Source organism: Pleurodeles waltl, chromosome 9, assembly GCF_031143425.1.
Source record: "Pleurodeles waltl isolate 20211129_DDA chromosome 9, aPleWal1.hap1.20221129, whole genome shotgun sequence".
Classification (NCBI taxonomy): domain Eukaryota; kingdom Metazoa; phylum Chordata; class Amphibia; order Caudata; family Salamandridae; genus Pleurodeles; species Pleurodeles waltl.
This window is the reverse complement of record NC_090448.1, coordinates 53,148,391-53,174,723: the sequence shown is the minus strand read 5'-3', so window position 1 is coordinate 53,174,723 and position 26,333 is coordinate 53,148,391. Positions and strand designations below refer to the sequence as shown.

Sequence of the window (26,333 nt, the reverse complement as noted above, 5' to 3'; positions counted from 1 at the left end):
GAATGCACCAGTGGGATGGAGGGCGAGGGGAGCTTCACGTCGGCCACCGGATCACCAACCAGCGACACGGACTCGTCCGCCGATGGGAGCTCCCTTGTGGTAGTGGCACCATCTGTGCCCTCCACTTCTACAGGTACAGCCACCACCTCCCCTACCAGCACCGCCCTCCCAGCAGCCCCTCAGCGTTCGCCCCGTGCCCGCTCACCCAGGAGGGTGGGCATCACCTTCGCCCCAGGCACCTCACGCCCTGCCCCAGTCACCCCTGCTGCCCTCAGTGAGGAGGCGATTGACCTCCTCAGGTCACTCACCGTTGGGCAGTCTACCATTGTGAATGCCATCCAGGGTGTAGAAAGGGAGTTACAACACGGTAATGCATTCCTGGAGGGCATTCATTCTGGTCAGGCTGCCCTTCAGCGAACCCTGCAATCTCTGGCCTCAGCACTGATGGCAGCCATTGTCCCTGTGTCTAGCCTCCCCCCTCCAACTTCCTCCACCCAGACCCAATCCCCCGTACCCCAGCCCATCCCAAGCACACCATCAGACCAGCATGCACACACCTCAAGACACAAAAGTAGCTCAGGCAAACATAGGCACCACACATCCCACAGGCACTCACACAAGCATCACACACATACAGACACAGCAACATCCACTGCCTCCACTGTGTCCCCCTCCTCATCGTCTCCCTCCTCCCTCCCAGTGTCGTCTACACTCTCACCTGCATGCACTACATCTACAGGCACTAGGACTCGCTCCAGAACACCCAGCACCACACCCCGCTCACCTGCACTCACCACCCCCACTCCCATTTACACGTCCCCTGTGTCCTCTCCCAGTGTGTCTGTGACGCCCCCTCCCAAAGTACACAAACGCGGACACCCACACACCCAACATCCATCCACCTCACGACAGCCTCCAGTACCTGCACCTGCACCCAAAACACCTAAAGTGACACCTCCTACAACCACCTCCTCTTCCTCCACTCCAAGACCCCCTCCAGCTACCCATCCCATAGTTTGTTAGAAACTGTCCCTCTGCAAAGTTGACCTTTTTGCCCCCACCCCTCCAATTCATCAGTCCCGTTGTAGCGCCTCAGCCAAAAAGCCTCCAGTACCAGTGGTGCGTGTTCAAGGTGTGTGGAGTGCACCGGCCACCAGGGCAGGCACTGTGACACAGAGCCAAGGCACTGCCAGTCCACCTCCTGTAAAGGCTCTGAAGTTGGAAAGTGGCAGACGAGACCGGCTGAAGACTCCTGGAGGCAAAACAACTCACAGGGGTCCCAGGGGGATTGCAGAGTCAGCTGTGACTCCTCCAACGGTGGGGAAGGGCCAGAAGAAGTCTGCACAGCCTGATGTGAGCACCATGGCGGAGACGGGCGGCATCCTTCCCGGCGGCCTGGACGCCACTGCCAGCGCCGTCGTCACTCGTCAGGAGCCCACCGCCAGAGTCATTGCCCAGGAGGGCCCAAGTATCGTCACTGGTCAGGAGACCACCGCCAGAGTCATTGCCCAGGAGGGCCCAAGTATCGTCACTAGTCAGGAGACCACCGCCATAGGCATTGCCCAGGAGGGCCCAAGTATCGTCACTGGTCAGGAGACCACCGCCAGAGTCATTGCCCAGGAGGGCCCAAGTATCGTCACTGGTCAGGAGACCATCGCCATAGGCATTGCCCAGGAGGGCCCAAGTATCGTCACTGGTCAGGAGACCACCGCCAGAGTCATTGCCCAGGAGGCCCAAGTATTGTCACTGGTCAGGAGACCACCGCCAGAGTCATTGCCCAGGAGGGCCCAAGTATCGTCACTGGTCAGGAGACCACGCCATAGGCATTGCCCAGGAGGGCACAAGTATTGTCACTGGTCATGAGACCACCGCCAGAGTCATTGCCCAGGAGGGCCCCGGCAGCCACAGCCCCGCTGGGCAATGAGGAACCGTCATGCCACACACCAATGCCCAGTCCAGAGCCCGCCATGCAAAAGCACCGCTGAACAGGGCATGCACCGCTGAACAGTCCAGAGACCGCCATGGGGAATCACCGCTGAACAGGGCATGCACCGCTGAACAGGGCAAGCACCGCTGAACAGTCCAGAGACCGCCATGGCAAAGCACCGCTGAACAGTCCAGAGAGCGCCATGGCGAATCACCGCTGAAGAGGACATGCACTGCTGAACAGGGCAAGCACCGCTGAACAGTCCAGAGACCGCCATGGCAAAGCACCGCTGAACAGGGCATGCACAGCTGAACAGGGCATGCACCGCTGAACAGTCCAGAGACCGCCATGGCAAAGCACTGCTGAACAGTCCAGAGACCGCCATGGCGAATCACCGCTGAACAGGGCATGCACCGCTGAACAGGGCAAGCAGCGCTGAACAGTCCAGAGACCGCCATGGCAAAGCACCGCTTAACAGGGCATGCACCGCTGAACCAGGCATGCACAGCTGAACAGTCCAGAGACCGCCATGGCAAAGCACCGCTGAACAGTCTAGAGACCGCCATGGCGAATCACCGCTGAACAGGGCATGCACCGCTGAACAGGGCAAGCACCGCTGAACAGTCCAGAGACCGCCATGGCAAAGCACCGCTGAACAGGGCATGCACCGCTGAACAGGGCATGCACCGCAGAAGAAGGAAAAGACCACCACATCAAGCATCGTTATCCCATGTGCAGCTGGGACTGTGACGGGACAGGAACTGTCACGGGGAGACTAATCAAGTCTGGGCACCATTCCCCCTCCAGAACCAGTGGAGAGATCCATCCACTACCTCTGTCCTTCACAGGATGAAACACTCTGGGCACCAGTCCACCTCCAGAACCAGTGGAGAGATCCATCCACTCCGTCTGTCCTTCACAGGATGAAACACTCTGGGCACCAGTCCCCCTCCAGAACCAGTGGAGACATGCATCCACTACCTCAGTACTTCACAGGATGAAGCACTCTGGGCACCAGTCCCCCTCCAGAACCAGTGGGGAGATCCATCCACTCCGTCTGTCCTTCACAGGATGAAACACTCTGGGCACCAGTCCCCCTCCAGAACCAGTGGAGGCTGTTATGTACTTGTGAAACTGTGGCAAACCACCCACTGTAGAGACTTGTGAGACTGTGGCTTTGCACTCCCCAGGATGGAACAGTGGGCAAACCACCCACTGTAGAGACTTGTGAGACTGTGGCTTTGCACTCCCCACTCCCCAGGATACATCAATGGGCATGGACCCCCATCGTGGATGTGGCGTGGTGCTGTAATCCGGCTGAGGTGCCCCCCCCCCTTCCTTTTCCCCTGAGGTGCCTGTTGTATTTCTCTCTGATGCCCCGGCAGTGTTCTCTCCGTTTGTGGACAGGTATCTTGTGTGGGCCTCGCCCATGCATTTTTGGCCTAGTGGTGCACGGACATTGAGATGTGCATATCTGCACTACTTCTCGTACTGTATATACCTTTGTATGAGTTTATATATATCTGTATATAATTGACACATGTATTTTGATACATTACAATGTTTGAACTGATTTCATTTTGTCGTTGCATTCTTCCGGGGGGGTTGGGGGTTGTTACTGTGATGTTTGTAAATGCATTGGTGTGTATGTTGTAATATGCAAGGGTGGGGGTGGGGGTGGGGGTGTTCCGTGTGTGTCCCCCTGACTTTTGCCTCCCCCTCCCCTATGTCGTAGGTGCAGTACTCACCGTTGTCTTAGCCGCCACTGGCGCTGGTCTTCGTAGATGAGTAGGAAGAGAAGGGCAGGTAGGATTTGTAATGCCGGCTCCATGGTGTCCTCCTTCCTCGTGGGATGTGTTAAGGTGAGCGTTTTCCCATTTCAGAAACTGTTTCCGCCGTGTTTTTATTCACGGTGAATCTTCCCCGGAAAAGGTGGCGGATTGGCGGGTTGTGATACTATGGGCGGTACATTGTCTTCCGCCTGTCTGTTGGCAGTGACCGCTGCGCTGCTTGTCTGTCCTGCCGTGGTGGTCTGAGTGTTAAAGTGGCTGTCTTTGTTGGCGGTTTCCGCCACGGTCATAATTCCCTTTTTTTGTCCGCCGGCTTGTTGGCGGTATTACCGTACCTTTAACACCGTCCGCCAGGGTTGTAAGGACCCCCTATAAAACACTATAAAACACTCACAGACACATCCCACAATCCTTTGCATCGCCAGTAGGACAACTGAGAATGAGAACTCCACAAGCAGACACTGAACGCCTCAACACACGAATCACACACCCAACCACACAACAGCACCTTCACCTAAATCCACACAACACACCACTCACAACACATACCATGGCACCCACAAAGCACCCACGCTTCACAGAAAGAGAGCTAAGGACCCTGGTGGCCGAGATACTGAAGGTCGAGCCACAATTATTGGGGGCACAGGTCCAGCAAACACCCATCGCCGGAAGATGGAGTTATGGCAGACCATTATCAACAAGGTCAACGCAGTGGGACACCATCCACGCACAAGGGACAACATCCGCAAGAGATGGAACGACCTGCGCGGGAAGGTGAGGTCCATGGCATCCTGGCACAACACTGCGGTCCAGAAGACTGGGGGTGGACCTCCACCAACACTGCCCGACTACACTGACTGGGAGGAAAAGGTACTGGCCATCCTGCACCCTGAGGGCCTCACTGGATTCACTGGAGGAATGGACTCAGGTAAGTCATCTACAATTACCCCATATCCATCACAACTGTAATGCATGCACTACCCCACCCCTCCAACAGCCACCAGGACCACTACCCCACCCAGGCCACAATCACAACATCCAGTCACCCTGCATGCCCACAATTCCACCAACAGGCCCACATATCTCCCCCTGTGCACAGCCACCTACCCCTGCGAGTAATCATAAAGGCACTACACCACCCACAATGCACCTCCACATCCTAAGCAAAATGCAATGGCAACCTCACAAAGGCACCCTGCATGGCCCAAAAGTGAAAACCTGCACCAAACAGCCCAGCCGCTGCACCCCATCTGATTATGCAATTGTAACAGACATGTCCATTCCCCCCAACAGGCCACCCTGATGGACAGGACAAGGAGTAGCAGTGCCCCACATGGAGACAGAGGCACCACCCAGGACACTGGAGAGGTAACCCTGAACAGTGAGGAATTCCCTGGCCCCTCACACAGTCCTGGACTGTCATCATCCAGCAGCCCCACCCATAGCACCACTGACACCCCTACCACCCTCCCACCAACATCAGGCCAGGGCAACCTGCCCCACACCTGTGTATCCAGGCCACTGACTGGTAGAACACAAGGACAGAGGCCACAGTCACCACCTACCAACAGGCAGGAAGATGATGGCCCTAGTACAAGTGGTACCGCCAGACCTGTGCAGGGGACACAGGCACAGGGGGCTAGGCCCAGTGGGAGGGCATCAGTGGTCCAGGGGGGAGGCCACAGGATGGATGTTACAGCCCAGAACGTGATCTCTGAGGTCCTGGGAGCATACCACCATACCCAGGACAGGATGGGCCAGATTGTGGCCACCCTGGAGCAGAGTCAAAGGCTGCAGATAGCCCAACACCAAGAGACCATGGCACAGTGGAAACTGCACAATACCACCATGGCCACCATAGCAGGTGCACTGCTGCACCTTGTCCCAACCAGCCTGAGACCCCCACAGACCAGGAAGCCCCTAATACAGGCCCAGATACAGACCAGCCAACAACAGCAGCTGCAGCAACTGGACTTGTGCCACCATCTGATGACACACAGGATACCAGCACCTCAACCCGTACAGGCCAACACCAGGCTCCCAAACGGTCCCTCAGGCCCAGATATGGCACTGGAACACCTGCCAAGATCAAGGCCCCCCTCTAAGAAGTGCCTCTGTCAAGAACTGTCCCCCAAGTGTGCCAAGGAACCACCATCCACACCGTGCAAAAACAACCCCAAAACTTATTAATAACAGATGGACATATTACCACTGCCAAAATCGCTGAGACCATGTAGCCAATATGGACATCCACCAGTAGCCCACTCCCATCACTGTAAAGAGCACCATGGCATCCCTGACACCAAATAAAACACCTGTTCACCAATGTAAATGTCCCCTGTCATTAAGTTGAATCAAATGGAAGTGTGCATGCAATTGTCATTGAAATCATTTATTCATAACTTAATTGCAGGAATGGCACCCCACGCATAACACGTGGTGGTGCCAACAGAAATGTCTAACAAGTTGTCCATAATGTCACATGTCCCATGCAAACCTGGTCACAGGGACAATGTCTATGGACCCAACACCCCCATAGAGGATAAGGCATACCGACAGTATGCAGCACAGACAACCACAGCATTAAATAGTACCACTTAGTTACTGGAAGTACAGTTGGATCAGTTGTACATCTGCCCCCTCCTCATCATCACCATCACTCTCATCCCCCCTCTGAGGAAGCTGGTCTGGATATACAGCCCCCTCCTCCCCCAAGAGGGGAATAGATTTCCTCACAGCCACGTTGTGCAGCATGCAGCAGGCCACCACTATTCTACACACCTTCTCAGGCTCATAGCCCAGGGATCCCCCAGAGATATGGAGGCAATGAAATCTAGCCTTCAGGAGACCTATTCTGCGCTCTATCACCCTCCTAGTACGTCCATGGGCCTCATTGTAATTCCTCTTTCCATCTGTCCTAGGATTCCTCACTGGTGTCAGGAGCCAATGCATGTTGGGGCAGCCAGAATCACCTGCAAAAGGGGGCAAAACAGGATTGTCACTGACAACCCTCAGTTGCAGACAGTCTGGCTGTCTACTATGTGCCAAAAAGTGTCAGACACTTACCTATGATCCATCCTCTGTCCCCTTATAGTTGTTCTATCATGTGTGGCACACTGCTTTTCCTCAGCACAAATGAATAATGGACTGATCCAGGGAACATGGCATTCACATGTGAGATGCACTGATCTGCAGTACACACCAATTGAATGTTCATGGAGTGAAAGTTCTTCCTTATTCTGTGCACCTGTTCACTTACTCTTGGTAGGATGAGAGCTATGTGGGTTCCATTGATGGCACCTATCACATGGGGAATGTTGGCAAAGGCATAGAAGTCTGACTTGATGGCAGGGAGGTCAGCACTTTGGGGAAACCTCACATAGGACTGCAGGTGTTGTACAAATGCATTCAGGAATCTGGACAGTCTAATGCTAAACATTGGCTGTGAAAACCTGCACCCATGCCCACAGTCACCTGAAATGAGCCCGTGGCCAGGAAATGGAGTGCAGAGAACACTTGCACTTCAGTAAGGATGGCATGCTGATTCCGATTAGCCGGGCTCAGTGCTGGATCCAGTAATGCACACAGTTCATGAATAGTAGCACGGTTGACTCTGTAATTGTTAATGATGTGGCACTCCACCATGGTGCCCAAATCAACAAGTGGTCTGTACACCGATGGGACCCTCCCTAGCCACATGGGTCTGTACCTAGGAGGAGTTGAGAACACATGTGAGGAACACACATACATCTGCCCAACATGTTAAATATTCAGCACTGCTGGCATACAACTCGATGACACATATGCATAGTAGAATGTTAAACTGGAGTGACATGTCCTCAATGATACATCAGGACAGTTGGGGTGAGTAAATGTATATTTGTTCATGCCTATGGGGGTTGGGGCAAATGAGAAAATAATAACTGCATAGTAATGGACATAATGTCTGCCCCCTGTAATCTAGAAGGGCCAGATGTATCATGAAGGCCTTTTGCGAATCGGTATTAGCGATTGTTAAAAAATCGCTATTTCCGACTCGCAAAATGCCATGTATCACATTTGCGAATCGGTAATGGCGATTTCTTAATAATCGCAAATGCTATTACCAAATCGCAAATTGTGATACCGGCCCCATTCGCACCTATGGGCCTGTTGGCCCATATCTGCGAATTGTTTGCATTTCCAAAATTGTGATTTCCTAACTAGAAATCGCAATTTTGGAAATGCAAAACCCCAGGGTGCTGGGGGCCTAAGGCCCCCTCTACTGCATCCCCCAAAAAATGTTGGGGACATGTAAGGTGCACACATGCCAAAAGGGCATGTGTGCTTTACATGTACATTTTAAAAATGCATTTTAAATGCATTTTTTAATTTTGCACATGGTTACCACCAAGTTCCTAAAGAACAAAATGGGTATGTAATTGGCTTTCCATGATTGGCATATTTGATTTACTAGTAAATCCATAGTACCGTGCACTCGAGGTGCCCAGGGCCTGTAAATCAAATGTTACTAGTAGGCCTGCAGCACTGGTTGTGCCACCCACCTTAGTAGTCCTGTAAAAATGTCTCAGACTTGCTACTGCAGTGTCTGTGTGTGCAGATTTTAACTGCCAATCCGACTTGGCAAGTGTACCCACTTGCCAGGCCTAAACCTTCCCTTTTCTTACATGTAAGACACCCCTAAGGTAGGCCCTAGGTAGCCCCATGGACAAGATGCAGTGTATGTTTAAGGTAGGACATATACTGATGTGTTTTATATGTTCCTGACAGTGAAATACTACCAAATTCGGTTTTCAATGTTGCAGGGCCTATCTCTCTCATAGGTTAACATGGGGCTGCCATTAAAAATGGAGCTGGGGTGTAGCCTGCATATCCTGATGAGCCATCTGTGCTAGGAGGGAGGGGAGGAGTGGTCACTCACACCTGAAAGGACTGCGCCTCCCCTCACACAATGCAGTCTTCAACCCCGTGGTGTGTGTCTGGGGCCTGGCAGGGGCAAGGCACGATTTCACAAACAAGAGAGACTTTCCTTTCAAGTAAGCCTACTTCAAAGGCCAAAATGGGCATGAGAAGGGCACCTAAAACCACAGACTTTATATCACTTCTGGACATCTATAGGAACCTCTGCCTGGAGAAGAGCTGAAGAGCTCAGGAGAAGTGCTGCCCTGCCTGTGACTGTGCTTTGAGGAGCTATCCTGCAGTTGCTGCCTCTTCCTGTGCAAGAGAACAAAGACTGGTCTTTGTTGTGCATTCCTGCTTGTGAATAAATCTCCAAGGGCTTGTTCTGAGCTTGCCTCCTGTTGTTGAAGTCTCAGGGCCATCAAAGACTTCTCCTGTCAGCACCTGGTCCCTCTGCTGAGACTCCTGCCCTGCCAAGTGGTGCCCTATCTAGGTCCTGGGGCCTTGGAAGGTGAAGCTGGCAGACCAAGACTGAAAATCCACACACAGACCGCCTTGCGGGGAAAATATCGATGCACCTTCTGAGACACGGCTGAAAAACGATGCGCCGCCGGCTTCGCAGCAGAAATCGACGCTCCACCGGCATCACGGCTGGAAGATCGACGCACACAGCAGGAGAAACGACGCACAACACCTGCTGACGGAGGCTGATAATGTTGCAACCCACACAGTGTGGTTTTGCTGATACCGTGCGGCAGGATTTTCAAAGCAAACCTTGATGGGCGTGGAAAAACAATGCAACGCCTGCCCAGACATGAGTGCTTGCCTGGATCGACGCATTGCTCTCCTGTGGAGAGGAAAAACGACACATGCCAATCTGACCAGAGGAGAAGAAACTATGCACGGTCTCGCTTGCCGGTGAGAAATCAACACATCGCTAGCCTTTTCCGACGCACACTTGCCCGTGCGTGTTATTTAGACGCTACCCAGGTACTTTTCTACTCTAACAGTGTTTTTATTGTTCACAAAAGGATTTCAGACTCTTTTGAAATTAATAACTTGACTTGTGTATGCTGGATTTTTTTCATTTTGGTCTTGTTTTGTTTAGATAAATATTTCCTATTTTTCTAAACCTGTGTGGCGTCATTTTGTAGTGTTTTTCACTGAGTTACTGTGTGTGTTGGTACAAATACTTTACACATATACTCTGATGTTAAGCCTGCCTGCTTGTGCCAAGCTACCAATGGAGTGAGCGGGGGTTAACTGAGGGTGATTCTCCATTACCCTGACTAGACTGAGGGTCCTTGCTTGGATGGGGGTAACCTGACTGCCAACCAAAGACCCCATTTCTAACATTCGATATCTCAGGGAGTGTTGTGGTGAAACGGAGATAACCCCTTTCTCACATGAACAACACGTCTTAGTCAAATGCACAGGTAATAAAGGAGGTGCAGTAAAGTTTTTCAATACGTTTTATTAACAAGACTGTAATCTATGATAAATTGCATGGGCTGCAATGAGTAAGATAATGAACAGTGCAAGAAACAAAATTGTAAAGACGAGAGTCATTTATCCAAAGACCCCCACCATCTTGCAACCGCATGAAATGACACGAGATGGGAAAAGATGTCCTAATACCCTAACATGATGAGCCTACCCTCTAACCTAAAGAGAGCCAGGTGTGATAAACCTAATCTGCCAATGCCATGTCCCAACCCTTGTTACCTTGGAATCAGTTCTCTGGATCAGACTCTGTGGGGATACAAAGACTGGGTCAGTGTCGAGGCGACATGTAGCATTGATAGCGTTGATGGCATCTGGTCGGAATCCCTCTATCTGTCTATGTGAGATGTATTTATACAGATCCCATCGGACCTCTGACGTAGATATGTTCCCAAACAATAGATAAGAAGACAATCTTGGGGCGGCAATTACATAAAGAATTCCCTGGGAAGCACAAAGTGGAAAAGTACCTAATGTGAATACCTACATCTTATTTATCTTTGACACGGATAGTGATGCCTTTGCGGAGTGGCACTGATAACGTGAAACTATAACATCTTCCTAACTAGAAACAATGCAGCTATCTTGGGAAGATATAATTGAATAATTGAGCAAAAACAGAGCAAACTAAGTAGGGAAAAAGTCACTGGGTGACTGGGCACAAGTCTGCAAGCTGAAAGACTAAGCTAACTCCTGCTTCCCATTAAAACAAGACCGGATTCACTACACGCTCCCCATTGCTGGAACAAGCATGACGCCATAGGATGACGCCACAGAAGGCAAACTATTCCAAGCTAAAAAATGCTCTGGATTAAAAACAAGCTAAAATCATAAAAGATAGCTAATAAATATGTTAAAAATAGATGAAACATAGGAAGAGACACAGAGGGTCATTCTGACCCTGGCGGCCGGTGGCCGCCAGGGCCACCGACCACGGGAGCACCGCCAACAGGCTGGCGGTGCTCCAACGAGCATTCTGACCGCGGCGGTACAGCCGCGGTCAGAAGCGGAAAGTCAGCGGCCTCCCGCCGACTTTCCGCTGCTCGTGTGAATCCTCCATGGCTGCGGAGCGCGCTCCGCAGTCATGAGGATTCCGACCCCCCCTACCGCCATCCTGTTCATGGCGGGAAAGCCGCCATGAACAGGATGGCGGTAGGGGGGGTCGCGGGGCCCCTGGGGGCCCCTGCCGTGCCCATGCCAATGGCATGGGCACGGCAGGGGCCCCCGTAAGAGGGCCCCGCAAAGTATTTCAGTGTCTGCCTTGCAGACACTGAAATACGCGACGGGTGCCACTGCACCCGTCGCACCTTCCCACTCCGCCGGCTCGATTACGAGCCGGCATCCTCGTGGGAAGGTCGTTTTCCCCTGGGCTGGCGGGCGGTTTTTCAGCAACCGCCCGCCAGCCCAGGGGAAAACTTGTAATACCCGCCGCGGTCTTTTGACCGCGGCGCGGTATTTCGGAGGGGGGAATTCTGGCGGGCGGCCTCCGCCGCCCGCCAACATTGGAATGACCCCCACAATGTCGACCATGACAAGCACAGCAGGCAATGTATAAAATTTCAAATTTGGTGTAATAGGTCAATCATCAAATTTATTTAACAGTATTCCTGATCTTGAAGAGCATCTTCGAAGCCATTAAATGGAAAGGCCCTCAGGAAAGAGGCCACATCGTCAGATGTTAGATCGATGACAGGATAGGCAGACGGACCCACAGAGCAGTAGTGTGTGTCAGTCTCATGTGCAGGACCTCCTGCAGGGACAGCATTCTCCACAGCACTGAAAAGAGCACCAAAGGTGGCTCATGAGTGGCCTTGCGAATAAGCCTTAGCCTCAAGGGGCACAACCGTGAATGAGCCCTCATCAGGAACATCAGCTGTTGTTGGTCCACAGGAGGCACTGGCGGAACAGCAAGGCACACTGTAGGAAAACGTTCGAAGAGGCACCACATGCAGTGAAAGACTGGCTGCATGCACCATAGGACTGGTCTGAATGACAATGACCAGTCACGGTCCATCACTTCCAGCAACGGTGCCTTAACGAACTGAACCATTCATTCACGACACAGCCGGGCTGGTGGTAGTAGCTCCATCACTCCACTTTGCGGGAAAGGCACAACCACTGCAAATCAGAAGCAATAGCAGCAGTATTCCGCCTCTTAATGCCAAACTCAAAGGAAAGCCGCCAAACACACCAGAAAAGGGTGAATGGATGGCCGAAGGAATGAGTCCGAAGACATTCTGGAAGATAGACACAAATCCAGACCCAACAGCCTTAAAGAAATGGGCAATCCCCGTAGTGCTCAAGGCATTGAAACTTCTGGATACCAGCTCTCTTGGTATTTAATAGGGATTGCACCTCTGGTGATGATCTTGCTATCTGGAGAGCATACGGCTTTCTAGCCAATGTCAACGCAAATTGTTTCTGGAACAGTAGCGCCTTTAGTCTGCTCAGCTAGTCATAATTTACATTAGTAGTATCAATGTGAGGCCACATTTCTGCTACACGTTATCTCCTGTGTGGGGGGAATAAAATATGTCCGCAACATGTAACGACCTTAGGGACCAAAATCGCATATGCAATTCCAGGTTGCATACCGCAACAGCTTTGGTCGCTCAGCACCACATAACTTCCATTTAAAAGTACATGAAATGCTGATCGAATCAAAGGGACGGGAGTACCCTCCAGAAAACAGGCCAAGTTTGCGACCCCCACATTGCAAAGGCCAGGGAGGGACACCAGTTTACAGATCATTGAATGACTAACAGTAGTCTCACATTTTCTTCCGCTAAGAAAGACCTCTGTTTCCACGTTCAGACACTTGTAGTCAAAGGGCAACTCCCACTCTTTTTTAACGTAGCTATCACTTATCTGCTTGTATCTGCCCAGGGCAAGATGTTTCAAGCATTTTAAAAAATGAAAAGTGGAAATAGGCAGATTTATAATTCCATGTAAGAGCCATACTGTTGATGGACTCTCTGCAACTGTGGAAGGCAACTTTTCTAACTTTTCTATCCAAAGCATGACAATACTTGCATGCCCTTTTAGCCATTGTCTGTTGTTCCCTGGACAAATTAAAAGCAGCAAACAAGTCACTACCGTTAATGTACTTCCAACCCTCCCAGCTCATAAGCAGTACCTCACCAAAATCTGTAATGTCCAACCTAACTGCATGATGGAACGCCACTGACTTTGTCCTTCATATAAAAGGGACATGCCTGTTTGAATTATGCCAATCGCAGACAACACTATGGCCCTCATTCTGACCTTGGCGGGCGGCCTCAAGTCCCGCCGTCAGGTTACCGTTCCGCGGTCGAAAGACCGCAGCGGTAATTCTGACTTTCCCGCTGGGCTGGCGGGCGGTCGCCTTCAGACCGCCAGCCAGCCCAGCGGGAAAGAGGCTTCCACGATGAAGCCGGCTCGGAATCGAGCCGGCGGAGTGGAAGCTGTGCGACGGGTGCAGTTGCACCCGTCGCGTATTTCACTGTCTGCGCAGCAGACAGTGAAATACATGTAGGGGCCCTCTTACGGGGGCCCCTGCAATGCCCATGCCAGTGGCATGGGCACTGCAGGGGCCCCCAGGGGCCCCGCGACCCCCCCTACCGCCATCCGGATCCCGGCGGTCCGACCGCCGGGATCTGGATGGCGGTAGGGGGGGTCGGAATCCCCGCGGCGGTGCAGCAAGCTGCGCCGCCGCGGAGGATTCAATGGGGCGGCGGTACACTGGCGGGACCCCGCCAGTGGTGCCGGTCCGACCGCGGCTTTACCGCCGCGGTCGGAATCCCCATTGGAGCACCGCCGTCCTGTCGGCGGTGCTCCCGCGGTCCTCCGCCCTGGCGGTCAAAGACCGCCAGGGTCAGAATGACCGCCTATGTTGTTAAGGGAATAAATCCCGTTGGACAGAGTGTTCATGCCGTTCTCGACAACAGCTAAAGCCTTTTCCAAATTCTTCTTATCTATCTGCCTTAAACGCGCAGCAGCTTCTATTTGAGAAAGCTTCCAAATCTCATTATATATGGCATAGATTAATCTTTTAGAGCGTGGCTTTTTTGGACCTAACAAGAAGTCCTGCGAGTCTATATCTTCATGCAGATTATCTTTGACATCTGGAGTGTTAAGCAATGGCCAGCACTGAGGAAGAAGCAACCATGTGCTGTGCGAAAACCAGAAGAATGTGTGCACATCTTTTACCAAAAATGAGCTACCTTCTTCCATCATGATAATCATTATCTAACGTTTATGTAGCGCTACAAACCCATAGGCCAACGAGATGATAAAAATAATAGTGAATATGAATGAAGCACAAACACAGCAAACGAATAACATGTGCACTATTAACCACATCACTGGTACTCAATCTGTATTTCTGAAAGCAGGCAAGGATGAGTCAGCCCAAAGGAGATTTCAACACTAATCTCGTTTGAAATGGAGAAGTATGCACTGCACTAAGGGCCATATTTACAAACACTTTTTCCCATAGACACAGAATGGGTAAAAACCTTTGCTGCATCTGGCCCTAAGTGCATTAGCCCACTGCACTATCCGGATAAATCAAACTCAACTTTGGGAAACATTTTTGCTCACATTCTGTATTTGTGAGTGTCCAGGTTTGTGTTGGATTGTTGAAACAAGCCATTCTGCCTCACATTTATGAAACCGCCCCTGCAGGGTCGCACCAAATCTTCTCACTGCAGACACTGTCGCTCTTTCCAGGCATACAGTATTACAGCATCCCTGCCAACTAGAGATGCTTCATTTGTGCTTCATTGTGGGCTCAGTAACTTCTGTAGAGACTTCCGGACACACTGCCCCTGATGCAAACACTCCAGATACTTTATGGAAGTAGACCTACACACCTGATGCAGTTTATGGATCTCACACAGTACAGTCAGTGCTTAGAATCCCATACAAATGATGGCGGATTTTTAAACTCTAGGCTCCTGGCATGCCTGTTATGGGCCTCAAGCTGAAGCCATTACCTAAAGTGTTTAACAGAGGATGGTTCTAACACAATGTAGTAAATGCCTAGAATCTTAGAGATGATGTATCCCACAGATTGCAGTCAGTCCACTGAATTATATGCATTTTATAGGTCTGACACTCTACAACTGCTGCCTAGAATCTCAGAGAAAATGTTGGATCTTCCACACTGTATTCCTTGCTTTCAATCAACCACGGAATGCGGTCTTCCACACCGCAGTCAGTGCATACAATCACAATCTCACATGGATGATGAATTTCACACACTGAGGTCAGTGTTTAAAACCTTGCTCCGATGACAGATCTAGCACACAGCAGTCAGTGCCTACAAGTTTGTGCAGAGGGTGGGTCTCCCACACTGCAGATCGGTGGGAAGTATCTTGCATCACTTGGGTCTCAGTTCTGCCTGGGAGTAAATCCAGCAACACACATGGTTACTCACAGACACTGCAACATCTACACAAAATAATTGAGACAGGGACACCTGAAAGGTAATAATGTTTAATTAAGTAAATTATTTCGAATTTTAAATCACACATTCACAAACATACAGACACATACAAACACTTATAAAGTGTTAAAGGTTATATTTAATATAATTATTATTAAAATTGAAAACATTATTATTGTTTTGTTTAAAAATAATGAAATAAAATGTTTACACTTTTACTAACAAATAATCAATTAGACTTAATTTAAAATAAGTTTTAATAACATTTACTAAATAATAATTAAATAGAAGGTGATAAGGTGGGGTTTGAATCACATATATTGTATTTATTTAATTCTTTAGAGACATTTTTGTTGAGTTAATTTTCTGTATCATTTTCTGTTTTAGTTCTAGGGTACTAATATTTATTTTTGTTAATTCACATTTTTATTTTAACTAATATTTATAATTATTATTATTATGAAACTTTATTATTTTCCCACTAAACTTTACCACAGGGATATCTCCAGCCCTGGGGCAGAGACCTCTGCCTACATCTAAAAAGGTGGCACATTGATCCTTGCACTGATATTCTGTGTGTGTGTCGAGTGGTGTAACATTTTGTAAGTGTAGCACATATATTACAAGTGAAACTCTTCACAATGTGAGTGTGTTTGCGGGTACCATTGAGATTCATTATGGGTAGTCCTAGTTTTAGCATCACACAAGATGGAAAATTTGATATAGCTTCCCCCAGACAGAGGAAGTGTTTTGCTTCCAATCCTGTAACTAGAGTTGGTGATGCAGACACTGAAGCAAAAGAAAATGGAAACTAGAATACCCTTAGAAATTCTACGAGGGCCTCTTAGCAAGAGATTGCTGATAGGATTTTCCTGAGCAATGTCATTTGGTGGATGGTAAGGGAGCGAGAGTTAGTCATGAGATACTACTCTTCATAGTGTTCAGGAGTGCTGATGACCGCCAGCTGCAGAGTCTTCACACATCACTGTGCTAATAATGTGAATACTCCTGCTTGGAGACAGTATCATCACTGCTTTCTGTGAGAGCCATTGACCTTGAACAAAGGCTGTGTCTGCAAGGCTGCCAGAAAATTATGTTTGAAAGGGATCTACCAAATCAGTTCTTGGACCTTAGACAGTGGATCAACATCCCCTATCTAGAAAACCCCTCTTTGTTCCAGTTCCAACTTCATCTTGACTAACGAATGGCGTGCTCCACAGAGTACTTAAAAAGCTGATGTGAGATCAGGGTAGTCTGCCAGATGTGAGGGGACATCACCTGAAGCCCTGAAATCTGCTGGAGAAGCTGTGGGTCTGCTTATTACTTGGAAGTCTGACTTCCTGCTGAGAGAAGGAAGGTGGGAACCTGGCCCTACAGGATGAGAAACTGTTCAGGGGTAGAAGCACAGCCATGTTCCCCGTGTGTGGAACAGGCAGAGGAAGGTGACTGCCAAGTGGAAGTACAACCAGGACTGATCTGTGTCCTGAGAGGTTGTGCAGTCTCCCAGAGTGTGGCTCTTAAGGTAGACTACATAAACAAACTTTGAGCTACAAAACAACATGCTATTTGGCAACCTTTCAGTCTAAAGGACAATTGCTGTTGACACTACCTTGGGGAAGAGATTGCCACCAATGCAGATCCGCCACATAATAGAGGCTACAACTGCCAATGAAGTGCATCTTCCTGTCTGCTCAGGAGAGAGCTTCTGCCAAAGCCGACTACCCTCCAGACCGACATGGTGGCTGCCATTGCCACAGCCTGCTGCACTGATACCTTCAGCTGTCTTTGACAGAAAAGCAGGACAACTCCTGCTGAATACACAGATGGTATAAATTTGACACATGCACTCTCCACTGCTAGCCAATACATGTCTCCGCTAAGCAGGAAAGCATGAGACCCAGCTTCCAGGGCCTGAAAGACTCTAACTTGATAATATGTAATAGAAAGCTGTCCCTTTTGATGAGAGACTCTTGGCAAAAAACTGCTGTAACTGACCTACAAGATCACACTGTGCAACAGCTTAGTGAGACTTTCCCCTATGCCTAATATGGCTTTACTAAATCTACAGGAAGGTCACTGCAGATACTGGGGGACACCAAAGCGTAGGAAGCAGGGTAAAGCATAGGATGTAGCACTTCATTAGACCACCCTGGTTGAGATTGTTTAACCATCCAAGTGTGCACTATTTAGTACTGTTATTCTATTAATAGTACTTTATTTTACTAAAAAGACAACCACTGGGCTTGCTGATGATGTATTGCGTCTGTTGGTTGTCTGTTCAGCCTCTACCCCAACACCACTTCCCTGAGAATCCTGTGACTGTTCGCCCTTGCTACCCTGAGTCGTGAGGAAAGTGCGTAGTTGGCACTTTTTGCAAGGCCATCATATGATGGACCCAGGACACCAGTGGAAAATTACCTCAACCGCCGAAGTTTTGGCCAAGTGGCATCTGTCTGCCTTGAGGGTCCCCAAACAGGGTCTAATATCTAGTAAAGTATAGCCATTTTAGACAATCTCATTGATTTAAGACTATGGGCCACATGTACGAAGATCCAGTTTTGCGTCTCGCAAAACCGGATGTAAAACAGTGTCAATCACACTGTCTACGATTCGCAATGGGGTCGTAAATGACCTACCTCATGAATATTCATGAGGTAGGTCGCAATTTGCAAACCCATTGGGAATGGTGGCACTCACAAGGATGGTTGCCTGCTGGTGTCAGCAGACCACCATATCTGTGACTGCTTTTAAATAAAGCAGTATTTTTTTTTTAAATGCAGCCCGTTTTCCTTAAAGGAAAACGGAATCCATTTCGAAAACAAAAATGAAAATTTTTCTTTTCATGTTTTCAGAGCAGGCAGTGGTCCGTGGGGCCACTGCCTACTCTGAAAAAATGTTTTCACATGCATTCACAAAGGGGGAGGGGTCCCATTGGGACCCCTTCCCTTTTGCGAATGGGTTAGCACCAATTTTAAATTGGTGCTAACTGCAATTGTTTTGCGATCGCATTCGTGGTCACAAAACAATCATACATACCATTTAGATTTGGTAGTAGGAAGGGACGCCCTTGACACACCCCTTCCTAATACCGCATTGCAAAAGCCAAACTGCAATTCGGTAACAAGTTACCGAATCACAGTTTGGGCTTTGTTCATCCCAAAAAGCATTTTTCTAGTCACAAACGGGCCGAATCTGCCCTTTGAGAGCAAGAATGGGAGGTTGAGCCACACCCACTCTCCACAATACTGACCTGCAGTGACTAATGGTGTCATTCAAGAGGATTAATGCAAGTCTAATGTTCTGGAGGACTCTTCTGTCTTTGAGGATGTACAAAAGTTGAGTTGTGTCAGGAGTAGGAAATGGTGCTATGAAGGTCCATCGAAAGCATTGGGATTGGTTCTAGATGAACATCCAGAGAGTAATGGCTTTTTATTCAGAGGTAATAGACTGGTAGTGCCTTCCTACTTGCGCAGAAGAGTCTTTGAGTTGTCAATGTAGGGGTTGCGAAAACTAAGGAGAGAACTTGTGCTGACTTTTAGTGGGCTGTTCTTTATTTGGAGGTGGAAAGATCATTAGGGAGGGTCTGGAATATTGTGCAAGTGTCAAAGATTGTGCCCAATAAGTGTGCTCTCTACCTCCCTGAGACTAACAGTGTAGTGGAGACGTTCAACAGGCCAATAAAGGAGGATGCGAATTCCACTAGGGTGTCTGTTTTTCGACTGGAAGTAAGAACTGCAGAACAGAATATTGTTTTGTTGTCTATTGCCTCACAAAGCCACTGGCAAGACTCCATTTGAGTTTGAAAAAAGGTTGGTTTGATATTGGATATATCAGGTGGAGGCACAAGGAGCAAAAGACACAGGTTGCCAGAAAGAGTGAGTGGGATAAGAGTGTGAGGGATGTAGGCATGAAGGTGGAAGATTTAGTGAAGATCAAGACATTTTCAGGAAGCATGGAGTGGTCTAAATTCACTAGGCTACTAAAGGTTATGAAGTTATTTCGCGATGTGGACAACACTTCAGTCATAAGAATGTATAACTTCACCAGGGCAGGTGTATGGCAGAAGAATGTGACTGAGGAGAATGCTGTGCATGAAGAAGTTGTAAACAGAAGGAATCTGTCAGCTGAAGACCTTTGTGGCAAGAAAAATGTCTTCAGCCTCCCATCCAGGACACAGTTAGTTCGGGTGTCCAAAAAGCCTCAATGTTTTTAAATGACTATGGCCCTCATGTACAAAACAATTTTGCAGTTGCAAACTCTCCAATTCCCCAAATCACTAAGTTTGTGATTAGGGGAGGTGTACTATTTGAGAGGGACACGGGGATCACAGACCAAGGGTGGCACTCACTGGAGCCTAAGGAGTCTGGGACACAAACATTGTGTCATGGACCCTAGGACAGGTGTACTATATAAAGGAGGTAGATGGGCGAGGGACGAAGGGTACCAGTCACTGGTGCCTAGTGTGTCTAGGACACAAATATTGGGACATGGATACAAGGACACATTTGCTAGATGAGGGGGACCTGGCATCATCGACAAAGTGTGCCAGTCACTGGATAAGAGGGATTCTGGGATGAATACATTAGGCAGAGTCACCGTCAGGAGTACAATATGCTTGGGATATAGGGACCAGGCTTCAAGGGTTCCAGTCTTGGGACATATGGATTCTGACACACACACTGGGGTATGAACACAATGACAGGTGTACAATATGATGCCAGTGATACTGGTCACTGGGAATAGTTGTTCTGAGGCACAAACTGTGGAGCTTGGACACTAGAAAAGGAATACTATATAAGTAGAACACAGGGTATGCAGTGACGTTTTCAAAATAAATCTGGCATTTTACAAACCACTGCATGTTAAGTTGAATCTTTGGTTTTCCACGTGTTGAGGAGTTGATGTAACTTATTAGGTCAGTATCATTAAATGCAGTCCAGCCACCTCCTAAGTACACATGAGCCAATGTGTTTGAAAAGTTTGTGATACACAGGATCCAGATGTCTTTCAATTCCAGTATTTGTTATGCAGCTGTTCAAACGCTGTGGGCATATGGATAAAGGGACACCAGTATTGCCCAATGGAGATTTGAGAACTTGACACTATGACCTGGACACACTGACAAAAGAGTCAGAGATGGTGAAATAACTTCTGGGACAGAGGGTAGACTCGGATACAGATGCAGGGGACATAGGGAGCACGGGAAAAACGAATGGCTTTTACCTCCTAACGATAACCAACACAGAGGATGAGGCACCTAAGGTTGTCACGTTGACATAAGGACACACGCTTTAGGACATTCGGCCACAGGCCCAGGGATAAAGTCACTGTAGGACAGAAACACGGGTATGATGCAGAGAGACACAGGGGCATTGACTGGGAGACTTGGAGCAGAGAACAAGCAACTCGAATGTAGGGTGACCTCTAAGCAGGCAAAATTCTCAAACATGAGACACATAGCCACGAACTCCATGGGTGAGGCAGGAGGACAGAGAATCAGGCACAGAAACATAGTGACACAGTTGTTAGGATACGGAGATATTGTGACCCGGAACGTTTAAGATAAGGTCAACATAAAATAGAGATTCTAGGACATGGACATTGAGATCCTGGGACACAGTGGCATGCAAATTTGGAGAGGAGTACAAAATGAGGACCAGAGATGAAGGGTCACTAGGGTCACTGGGACAAGAACACTAGTAGAGTGGTACAATATGAGGGGATACAGGGACTCAGGAGCCATGGTGTGTGTCGCTGAGGCCTAGGTATTCGAGGACACCAGCACTGTGGCATGGATACTAGGGCAGGTGTACTACAAAAGGGGGACTGGGACCGCAGACTAAGGGTGCCAATCACTGGAGCCTGGAGATTCTGGACACAAGCATAGGGCCATGGGAACTAGCCGAGTGTACAATATGAGTGGGCACAGGAACTAGGGACCAAGGATGCTGGTCACTGGGTAGGGGGATTCCGGGCTCTTTCCAACTGATAAGGCATTCCCTTGAGAGCATGGTAAATGGAATACCTTCTTGTAAATTTGTGTGATGAAATTACAAATATCAAATTATGTGCATGTGGTTTTGACACAAGCTCTTTTAATGCAAACCGTAATAACACCACTGACAATATGCAAGGCAAAACCACAGGTGCAAAACTGCAGGTGCTAAATCCATCGAGTTCGCAGAGTTTTCCACGCTATGCAGGGAGTTCCAAAAAACTGTGCGAAGTGACGTGGAGCAAAGTTTTTTATCTCGCTCGCGCTCGCCAACGTTAAGTTGGTGAGCGTAAGCATGAGAAATTGCTAAGTTGGTGCGAGCGAGATTTCTGAACATGAGCAATCGAGGTAGGCCATGACTGCTTGCGATGAGAAAGCTATCGCTCATGTTGAGGAAGTTGCAGCTCGAGTAGAAAATCTACTTGAGCAGAAAAAAGAAGTAAGAGCCCTCTGTCGCTCTGCATGATGCCGTTTGCACTGATTTTACAGTGTGGGAGAAACTCCTGTGCTGAAATTCAGTGCGAACAGCACGCCTTACCCAAACTCTGCTGCTCACGGAACTCCACATAGCGCGTTGAGTTTTTCCAGCACTTCGCGGAGTTCCATGTAGCAGAACTCCACAAACTCTGCCCAGGCCTAGACTGAACGTCAGAAATTAACCCTGAGATTCTCAGTCACCCAAAAGCAGATGGCAAATGCAAAATAAGTGCATAATATTCACAATAACAACATTGAAAGACATGAAATCTTCGTAATCAAGTAATACATAACTGAAAATAAATATGAACAATTGAATCTCAAAATCACAATTAAAAAAATAAAAAAATATGACGAACAAATTACATTGCTAATATGACATCAAACAAAATCACCTTAACACCATAGTGCACAGATCCTGCACACAGGTGGTAGCAATAATATCCCGGTGCCTATAGAAGCAGTACCCACAAACACGCACAACTTTCAACACATAGAAAGGTACACTACATCTCCATGTGTACAACATGCCTGCACAGCACCTAAGGGCAACACCAGTGCCTAGATGTAGGACATTGTTGAAAACTGGTTGGACAGAACATAATTAATTCATTCAGTTCACTGTACGTGTCAGAATCTCGGAGACTGACAGAGCACCATCTCTGTATGAAAACCACAAAGTGTATCTGCCACTGGTGGCATGCTGAGCCACACACTGTGGTCCAGACTGCCTTACATCCACTTCTGAATTACTTGCAGTACTGTATTTCTGTGAAGCAGGCTCATCCCAGACCACGGCCATGGATTAGTACATCTCTCTTTTAAAAAATACTGACCCAAGCCATGGATGCACAGCACATCATGTCTACAATGGAATTACAGGCAGTTAATATGGTGCAGGCAAAAGTGCATGCAATTACAGGTTTCCTGTATGTAATATGTGAATAGATCGCACACACTTCACTCTGGTCTCTTCAAAGGCCAGGGACAAAAAAAAAAACCCTAATTCAACACACCCTCAAAGCCCATATGGTGTGAAACGCTGACCTCTTCTCCAACAATTGTTAACAAGACCCTCCAGGTTCAAGTCATTAAGCCACGGTTCTGCAAGATGCAAAACAAATACTATGATGACAAGTAACTCACTCAGACCGCGTGTCCTTGATGTGAGTGACAACACGCCTCACTTCTGGTAGCACTAAGTGGAAATAGTTAATGCAACTGTTCGGTGTCATATCATGCAGTTAAATAACCTAAAGATGTCACGTGTCCCAGCTGCACACTTGTGAGCATTGAGTCAGTTACACTACTGCACCCATCAGCAGTGCACGCAAGAGGAATAACAGACTGAGGTAAGGGGTAGCCCGTTTCTCACCAGCATCTCTGCAGTCTGTCATCTGTTCACGGTAACGGTCCTGAGTGAAGTATTTTTGTGGTTGAAAACACAAGTCAGTCAATGTGCAGCCATGTACATGAGCAACTCATGCATGGCGACAGTTTTGTTCTCCACTTCGAATTAGTTGTGATTGAAATGACATGCTGTCTCGTCGGGGAAATAGTACTGCTGTGTTTCACGTGTTGAGCACCATCCTTGCAAAAACTAGCAAACAGATGAGCACGATAAAGTGCAGAGAAAGTGCTAGTAACTTATTATACTTATCTATGTATAAGACACCAGATTTATTCTGATACCATGGTTCATGCGCTCTCTGAGAACAGACGGCACTGCACAAACCACTGACAAAGTAAGACACACATTCAAACCAGGAGCACTGCAGACCAGTTTCAGCAGTGATGCTCCTACCACTGACACAGTCAAACCAGGAGCACTGCAGACCAGTGCCAGCAGTGATGCTCCCACCACTGACACAGTCAAACCAGGAGCACTGCAGACCAGTGCCAGCAGTGATGCTCCCAACACTGACACAGTCAAACCAGGAGCACTGCAGACCAGTGCCAGCAGTGATGCTCCAACCACTGACACAGTCAAACCAGGAGCACTGCAGACCAGTGCCAGCAGTGATGCTCCCACCACTGACACAGTCAAACCAGGAGCACTGCAGACCAGTGCCAGCAGTGATGCTCCCACCACTGACACAGTCAAACCAGGAGCACTGCAGACCAGTGCCAGCAGTGATGCTCCTAACACTGACACAGGTGCTTTGTGACAGAGCCACCTCAGACTGACCAACTGGTGTCATGGTTCAGGTTCCTGTGCTGGGTTTGGGTACCCTGATGCATACACCAGACAAGGAGTCATGTATGTGACCATTCACCTGAATTCCAGGTGTCTGCAAATAGAAAATTAGCGACCAATGCCCCCGGAGATGGGGAAAGAAAGACACAAGAGATATGCCTCCGATTCACGTCTTCTCTCTGTGTTCTTGCCTGAGTACCAATACGTCTTAGAATCTTCTCAGTTGCAGACTGAATGGAGTTATTGTGCTCTGTGCTGACCCTTAGAAAGAACAAGCATAAGTTAAATATCAGTAGTAAAAAGGTGCCTTTCCTGTCTAGGCCAATGTGTATAACTAGTACATTGCAGTTTTTACATTGGTAAGATTTCTTGTTTAGTTTGTCTGTTGACCCTCTTTAGTTGAAATTGACTTTGTTTCACAACATAAAAGACGCAGAAATCAGTGCACAATTTCTGTCAGAAAAGCAATATTTTTCTTTGTGATCAAAACTAGAAAGGGTGGCAGGTCTACCCTTCCCCAGTACTTGAATTCAAACTTCAATATTCCAGTTTTATTTTCAGCTGTGGCTGGAAGAATAAATTATGCCTCTGTTCCTTGAGGACGCTTTGAAGACTTTCTTTTTTTAAGGGAATCTAGTCCGTTGTGCTCAATATCAATATCAGTTCAACAAAACAACTTGCGTTTGCTTTTGAAACTTTTTCTCTGTTACTGCACTAAGCTTGTTCACAAAAATGTCTCCCTTCAACTGGTTCGCACTTCTTGCAGAACATATGCTGGAGTATTTTTTTACTAACCCGTCTTTCTTTCCTCTTTTCTTAATCCAAGTGCGGGTCGATGTGGGGCGGGCAACAGGATCGGAGACTTACTTGAAGGAAGGGAAGACAGCAGTGCTTAATTTGTACATAAAAACGTGCCGGTGCTCAAAGCCCTCCTCTTAAACATGCAGCTGCTGCAATTAAATGTGGGAACGTGGAATACTGAGGCAGGGTAATCCTTAAACCATCTCGTTCCTCTTCAATCCTTTTAAAGCCACTCCCTACCCCTTCAGCTCACTTTTGCAACTTTCTGCTTTCTCCTTTTGTGACGCTTTTTCGTTTTTCTCTTCCTCCGTCTTTCCAATATGTGTCTTTTGCTCGCAGCAAATGCTTGAGTCAGAAGAATAAGCTCCGGCCCTCAAAAATAACTGCCGGTTCTCAGCACCAGAAACAACAAGCACAAATTAAGCACTGGAAACCAGATGAAGAACTCGGGCATGTTCACAGGCTGGGGGTTTGCAGATAAGTTCCACATGACCCTCTCTCCTGAGTATCTACAAAGGTAAGCGAAGTTTGGCAGTCAGTTTCCAGATTTTAACCCCTTCGCTGCCAGGCCTTTTCCCCTCAGATGACAGGCCTTTCTTTGGCTATTTGGGGCAGTTGCGCTTAGGCCCTCATAACCTTTTGTCCTTATATGCAACCCACACCAAATTTGCGTCCTTTTTTTCCAACATCCTAGGGATTCTAGAGGTACCCAGACTTTGTGGGTTCCCCTGAAGGAGACCAAGAAATTATACAGTGAAAAATTCGTTTTTTTAGAAGAAAATGGGAAAAAAGGGCTTCAGAAGAAGGCTCGTGGCTTTCTCCCTCAAAATGGCATTAACAGAGGGTTTGCAGTGCTAAAATCACCGGCTTCCCAGCTTTCAGGAACAGGCAGACTTGAATCAGAAAACCCAATTTTTCATCACAATTTTGGCATTTTACTGGGACATACCCTATTTTTACATTTTTTGCGTGTTTTCATCCTCCTTCCAGTTAGGGACAGAAATGGGTGTGAAACCAATGCTGGATCCCAGAAAGCTAAACATTTCTCAAAAGTAGACAATATTCTGAATTCAGCAAGGGGTAATTTGTGTAGATCCTACGAGGTTTTCCTACAGAAATCAACAGCTGAAATAAAAAAATATTGAAATTGAGGTGAAAATAACAGCCATTGTTCTCAACGTTTTACTCTGTAACATTTTCCTGCAATGTCAGATTTTTGAAAGCAATATACCATCACGTCTGCTGGACTCTTCTGGTTGCTGGGATATATAGGGCTTGTAGGTTCATCAAGAACCCTAGGTACCCAGAGCCAATAG

The 26,333-nt window shown here is 48.2% G+C and overlaps 1 protein-coding gene across 1 annotated transcript; it reads left to right on the top strand.

Annotated features, from left to right (window-relative positions):
- The first annotated feature begins 23,719 nt into the window (after window positions 1-23,719).
- LOC138259580 (mucin-20-like) lies at window positions 23,720-24,187 on the top strand. Its single transcript, XM_069207414.1, has one exon. It carries the CDS (start codon window positions 23,720-23,722, stop codon window positions 24,185-24,187), a length of 468 nt encoding a protein of 155 aa, XP_069063515.1.
- Window positions 24,188-26,333: the final 2,146 nt, after the last annotated feature.